The 7,750-nt window shown below is 37.4% G+C and overlaps 1 protein-coding gene across 2 annotated transcripts in view; it reads left to right on the top strand.

Annotated features, from left to right (window-relative positions):
* The window catches only part of si:ch1073-184j22.1 (erythroferrone), a 23,743-nt gene extending 19,214 nt beyond the window's left edge, over positions 1-4,529 (top strand). For both annotated transcript variants that reach the window (XM_056472746.1, XM_056472738.1), the window contains one exon: positions 4,026-4,529. In XM_056472746.1, the coding sequence (XP_056328721.1) occupies positions 4,026-4,124 (99 nt within the window). In that variant the 3' untranslated portion in view covers positions 4,125-4,529. The remainder of the gene's footprint in view (positions 1-4,025) is intronic.
* The last annotated feature ends 3,221 nt before the right edge of the window (positions 4,530-7,750 follow it).

Below are 7,750 nucleotides of genomic sequence, written 5' to 3'. Positions count from 1 at the left end.
GACTTATTCACACACTCACTTATTCATTCACACTTTCAATCATTCATTCACACGCTCACTTCCTTATTCATGCACTCATTCACTTATTCACACACTCATTCACATGCACACTCACTCAATCATTCACACACTCACTTATTCATTCACCCATTCATTCAGTCACACGCTCAATCACTTATTCATTCATTCATGCTCACACTCATTCATTCACGCACATACACACCTATTCATTAACACACTCACACTCATTTACGCACTCACTCACTCATTCATGTATTCACTCATTCACGCACTCAATCATTCATTCATGAACTCACACACTCATTCGCGCACTCACTCATTCACGCAATCACTCACTTATTCATGCACTCACTCACACACTCACTCATTCATTTACACATTCAGTCATTCATTTATGCACACACATTTATTCACGCACTCACTAAATTACACAATCACTCACGTATTCACACACTCATTCATTCACACATTCAGTCATTCATTCACACACTCGCACACTCATTCACGCACTAATTCATTCATGCACTCACACACTCGTTCATGCTCTCACTCATTCACGCAATCACTCACCTGTTCATGCACTCACTGACTTATTCACACACTCACTTATTCATTCACACTTTCAATCATTCATTCACACGCTCACTTCCTTATTCATGCACTCATTCACTTATTCACACACTCATTCACATGCACATTCACTCAATCATTCACACACTCACTTATTCATTCACCCATTCATTCAGTCACACGCTCAATCACTTATTCATTCATTCATGCTCACACTCATTCATTCACGCACATACACACCTATTCATTAACACACTCACACTCATTTACGCACTCACTCACTTATTCATGTATTCACTCATTCATGAACTCACACACTCATTCGCGCACTCACTCATTCACGCAATCACTCACTTATTCATGCACTCACTCACACACTCACTCATTCATTTACACATTCAGTCATTCATTTATGCACACACATTTATTCACGCACTCACTAAATTACACAATCACTCACGTATTCACACACTCATTCATTCACACATTCAGTCATTCATTCACACACTCGCACACTTATTCATGGACTCAGTTATTCACATACACACTCAATTCCTCATTCACACACTCACTGAATCATTCACACACTCACTTATTCATTCACTCATTCATGCTCTCACACACATTCACTCACTCATGTACACACTCATTCACTTATCCACGTACTCACTCATTCACACACTCACCCACTCATTCATTCACAAACTCAATTCAAACACTCATTCATTCACACACTAATACACTCTTACTCATTCACTCACTCGTTAATTCATTCACACACTCTTTCATCCATGCACTCACTCATTCATGCACACACTCACTCCTTCATTTACACAATCATTTACACACTTTTTCACTCACTAATTTATTCATTCACACACACAATTACTCATTCATTTACACACTCACTCATTCATGCACTCATGTTACATATTTATGCACTCAATCATTCACACACTTATTCATTTATGCTTTCTATCATTCATTCACACACTTATTCACACACTCACTCATTTACACACTCACTGAATCATTCACACACTCACTTATTCATTCACTCATTCATGCTCTCACACACATTCACTCACTCATGTACACACTCATTCACTTATCCACGTACTCACTCATTCACACACTCACCCACTCATTCATTCACAAACTCAATTCAAACACTCATTCATTCACACACTAATACACTCTTACTCATTCACTCACTCGTTAATTCATTCACACACTCTTTCATCCATGCACTCACTCATTCATGCACACACTCACTCCTTCATTTACACAATCATTTACACACTTTTTCACTCACTAATTTATTCATTCACACACACAATTACTCATTCATTTACACACTCACTCATTCATGCACTCATGTTACATATTTATGCACTCAATCATTCACACACTTATTCATTTATGCTTTCTATCATTCATTCACACACTTATTCACACACTCACTCATTTACACACTCACTCAATCATTCACGCACTCCTTCAGTTATTCACTCATTCGTGCACTCACTAACTTATTCCCTCACTCATTCATGCAGTCAGTCATTCATCCACACACTCACTTATTCAAACACTCACTCAGTCTTACTCATTCACTCACTCGCTCATTCATTCATTCACGCACTCACTCATCCATGCACTCACTCATTCATGCACACACTCCTTTATTTACACACTCAATCATTCACACTTATTCTCTCACTTTTTCATTCACACACACAATTACTCATTCATTCACACACTCACTCATTCACGCATGCACTCGTTCACAAACTCATTCATTCACACACTTAGTCATGTAGGCACACACTCACGCTTTCATTCATACACCATCATTCATTCATGCACTCACTCATTCACACAATCACTCACCTATTCATACTCTCTCATGCACTTACTCATTCACACACTCATTCATTTATGCATTCAAACATTCATTCAAACATTCACTTAGTCTTACTCATTCCCTCACTCGCTCATTCATTCATTCACGCACTCACTCATCCATGCACTCACTCATTCATGCACACACTCCTTCATTTACACAATCATTTACACTTATTCTTTCACTTATTCATTCACACACACAATTACTCATTCATTCATGCACTCACTTATTCACACAATCACTCACCTATTCATACTCACTCATGCACTTACTCATTCACACACTCATTCATTTATGCATTCAAACATTCATTCACACACTCACGCACTCACTTATTCATGGACTCACTCGTTTATGTACATACTCATTCACACACTCACTTTTTCACTCATTCATTCACACACTCACTCACTTATTCACTCATTCATACATGCACTCATTTATTCACTCACTCATTCAAGCACTCATTCACGTAATCACTCATTCATCGACACACTCACTCATTCAAACACCCATTCATTCACAGACTCACTCACTTATTCACACAATCACTTATTCAAGCACTCACTCATTCAAACACTCATTCATTCACACACTCACTCACTTATTCACACGATCACTCACCTATTCATACTCACTCATGCACTCATTCATCCACACACTCACTCATTCAAACAATCATTCATTCACACATTCACTCACTTATTCACTCACGACTTCACACAATCACTCATTCATCCAGGGACTTATTCAAATACTCATTCAATCACACACACTCACTCTCTTATTCATTCTAGCACTCACTTACTCAAACACACTCTCACCCATTCACCCACTTGCTCATTTATTCACGCTCCCGCTTATTCATTTACACACACTCATTATTCATGCACTCACTCATTAATTTATCCACTCATTCACACACTCACACATTCATACACGCACTCACTTATCACACACTCTCACTCATTCACTCACCCACTTGCTCATTTATTCACGCTCTCACTCATTCATTTACACACTCACTCATTCATGCACTCATGAGTTCACGCACTCTCTCACTTACTCATTTATTTATGCACTCATTCACACTTATTCATTCATTAACGCACTCTCATTCATGCAATCATTCATTCATTCACGCACACACTCCCTCATTAATTCACGCATTCACTCCTTCATTCATTCAAACACTCACTCTTTCACACACTTACTCGTTCATTCATACACTCACTTTCTCACTCACTGATTCATTCATTCATATACTTTTTTACTTAACCAAATTGACCAGGCGTCATGTAATGAGACATTTGCAACATTTATAAGATTTAGAACATCTGCAGACCTTTATGACCATTATGTGTGCAAACCTCATTTCAAATATCTGATGATTTCACCTTTTTAGAAGGTTACTATTTACTTGATAGTTACATCACTTGACAAAATTAAATGTATACTCATCATGGAGACTCTATACATTATTACCTCATAACAACATGTCATTCATATGTCCTTTATTCTTTCACAGGCTGGAGAGTATGTGTCTATTCTCATTGACAATGGCACAGGTTCAGCCCTCACAGTTCTCCAAGACAGTCTGTTTTCTGGCATCCTTATTGGAGTATGAAGACAATAACAAAGCAGAAACCAATCAAACCTGACACAATACTCATCTGTATTATGAGATTGAGTTCAGGACAATAGTAATGACATGAGGAGGACTACTTTTTCCAAGCATCTAAAACATTTAACAAAGAGCAGCAGGATTGCACTGCTATTGTTTTTATTTTTATTATTCCAAAAAGAATGCCGACAACATCTAAACTCTGTTCATAAAGATGTATGTACTTTTTCATGTGGTATGTTTATGTATTCATTTCATAACAGGGTTGAAGTTTTATTTATTTGCATTTGCTTTATGAAAAAAATATATTGATGTTTGTGTATATATATGCAATAAAATGCTTCCACAACTGCTGAAACATGCTCTGGGAATATATTTCTGCAAATAGAGTGATTTGTATTAATTGAAGAGTACCTGATTGCGTATTTTCATTCTTTTGCACTTAATTACAGAACCTATCCTGAAAAAAATTTTATATTTTAAGTCATTTTATTTTTCATTGTTTATATGTGTGTGTATTAACGAATAAATTAACAATAATTTAATATACGTACAATAAAAATACACTAATAAATCATCTTTTTTGATTTCAGGATAAGTGGGTGTTAAATCTCTGAGAAAAAACCTAGAGTGAAGATTAAAATTAGAGAATGTTTCATAAACATGAATACACATTATAAACAGGATATGATTGAACGCTGTCATAGTTATTTTAGTAATGGTTATTCCATGCTACAACTGTGTTTTATAAACTAACCAGGGCACTTGTGATTGAAACTAGAGAACAAGCAATGAACAAAAAATGAACAATGAAACTTTCATTGTCTTATAATTTGCATTTGTTTTGACCTAATTATCCCAGCGACTCCCATATGAGTCGTTCAGTGATTTGTTTGTTATCAAATTCCTCCTTAACGCGATGCTAATCTGCGCTGATTGGTCCGATGACCCAGCCTGTTGTGATTGGTCAACTGCGTTCGGCGCAAGACAGAGAAACGGCCACCCCAGCTTATCAACATTATATGCAGTGTTGCCAGATTGGATGGTTTCCCAATTTATTTTTGCGGGTAAAAAATGACATAGGCGGGTAGTGAAAATTTGGGCGGTTTTGCAACAGTGTGCCCGCCAGCCCTGATCTGCCCTTATAAACCTGTATTGATCTTCCAAAGAGATGCCATAGTCCCCGTTCCTCCCATACGAATGCTTAAAACATTGTAGAAACGCGTGAGATCTCTGCAAGCTAGAGAAAACTAGGAGGCAACCATTTTAATCTCTGATCCATGAACTGTGTACTGATAAAGTTTCTGTCAAGCTCTGACAAAGTCTCATACAGCTTTTCTAATCCTTCCTTTAACAAACGACCGACGAATCCCCTGTTGCGGGGTAGATTATTGCATTAATCAGCAGAACATTCTCTCATTAGTGTTCACTCATCTTCTGTCCTGATCAGTCCCACACACATGCACCCTGCTAGCGTTTGAAGGGAAAGGTGCGCTCACGTTTTACCGGATCCGGCACTTCATATTTGGTATTATTATGTGTCGACGTCAATACCAACAGGCAAAAGATCCGAACGAAAAATCATTTAAGTGACTCAATGAGTCAAATCTTTTATTAAAAAATCGACATTTTTAAACGAGGTGCTCTTTCAGATTATTCACACACACACACATAAGTTGGGTGTTTTCATTGACTTAGAGCTGTGTTGCACACTACATGGAAGGTCAGTAAAAGAAACAAAAACAATAGGGGCTCTTTAAGTGAAAGAAAGGAAACCGTTAAGTGTTTAAGTGTAAATTGTCTACAATGAAGTGCAAGTCAAAGTAAATTTGGAAATCACTTTTCTTTTTTTATTTGCGTTTTCCAGAGATGGGGGACTTGAGTCACATAACTTGACTCAAGTCAGACTTATGTCACAAAATTTAGGACTTGAGACTTGTTTGACAGTGATACAAAAAAGACTCGACTTGACTTGAACTTGACTGTCATGACTTGAGACTTGACTTGGACTTGAGTTAAATGACTCGAAATAACTTTCGTTTGTTATATATTACGCATTCTTTAAAAAGAAAAACAAATAAAAAAAACTGAATTCCGCAGATTTTTAGCCCATCATTATTTGTTTATTTACGTGTGTAAATCTATATTTATTCAGTTTTTACATTAATTACAGTAATATTACTGACTAATATGAAAATGTTCATATGATTTATTTACAATTCAGTTTGTAAAGTAATATTTTCTGTCTTTTAGTAGAGATATTATATGAGAGACTTGCTTTGTTTACCAAATAAAGTGAATCTAATTGGATTTGCATTTTAAACATTAAATACAAGTTAAAATGATATGATTTTTATTTCACATTTCACAAATTAAGGTTTTAGTTAGAATATTCCCAAAATAATTCAGCAGAAATCCGCAGATTTTTAGCAAAATTCTCATCAGAAATAGCAAAAAACGTCCGCAGATTCCGTCTGGCCCTACTAATAGCTTAGCTCACTACATTTTTCAAGTAGCTTGCCCAACACTGCATTTCAAATTACAGTTTGTATATAAATATATTAATTGCAAAAGTTCGAAAATCGACAAAAATTTGATTCACTTGAAAGTGACTTGCTTGACCAAAGTACGACTTGACTTGACTTGAAATAAGCAGTTACTCGACTTGACTTGACTTGAGTCCGACAAAAATTGACTTGACTTGCTTGAGACTTGAAGGTTATGACTTGAGACTTGCTTGTGACTTGCACATGTGTGACTGAAGCAGGTTGCACACCATAAGCGGCGCTTGGCGGCGGCGGCGCCACGCAGCGCCATACATTTCAGAATTCTAAACAAAGGTTTCTATCAGGGTACACAAACCGGCGCCGCAAGTCGGCGGTTGTCCGAGGGTATCTGCGGCACCCAGCCACGACACTGTTCATTTCTCTGCCGCACCACAGGGCACCATCTGATTAGTTTCATAATAAACATCAAGCGAATGTGCGCATCTGGTGTGTGATACTTTTAACTGTCATGTGCATGCCGTGTCACGGCGCCAAGCGACGCTTCTGGTGTGCGACCTGCTTTACTCCCACCTCTGGCGTTTTCCATATTGTCCCAATTGTTTCTGATTTGGGATTGTGTACTCCAATAGCTTTTAATCCTTTTTTTCATTGACTTCATAATCTGTCGAGTGTCTTTTTAAAAATAAGACCAATCATAACAAACATTAAGTGCCTTGTCACATCTATGTTCAAAATGGGGACTGACAGTTCAATGGTTAAAACACGCACGAATTCACCATCGAATATGACTAATATTTTGGTTCATTTCATTGTGGGTGCACAAGCAAAAACACAAACAGTAAATTCAGCAGTGATTAATGTAGACGATATGTTTTAGTAGTGGATAGAGATGAGGTCATCATGCTGGAAGAATGGCGCCTGGTGTTTGGCATTGTGCCCTGGCCCCCTTTTCCCCCTCCACATACACACAGAGACACACACACACCTAAATGAATGCTTTGCTATACCTTCCAGGAAAACGTAGCATTTGTTGTCAGACTGCATTACCTTACAAGGACGGCTCGCTGTCAAATAATGTGCGGAAAGATAAATGAGCGAATGGTAATGCCATGCTTATTTACC

This window comes from Danio aesculapii, chromosome 2 (genome assembly GCF_903798145.1).
Source record: "Danio aesculapii chromosome 2, fDanAes4.1, whole genome shotgun sequence".
NCBI lineage: Eukaryota > Metazoa > Chordata > Actinopteri > Cypriniformes > Danionidae > Danio > Danio aesculapii.
The sequence above is the reverse complement of the archived record's forward strand: the minus strand, read 5'-3'. Positions and strand labels throughout refer to the sequence as shown.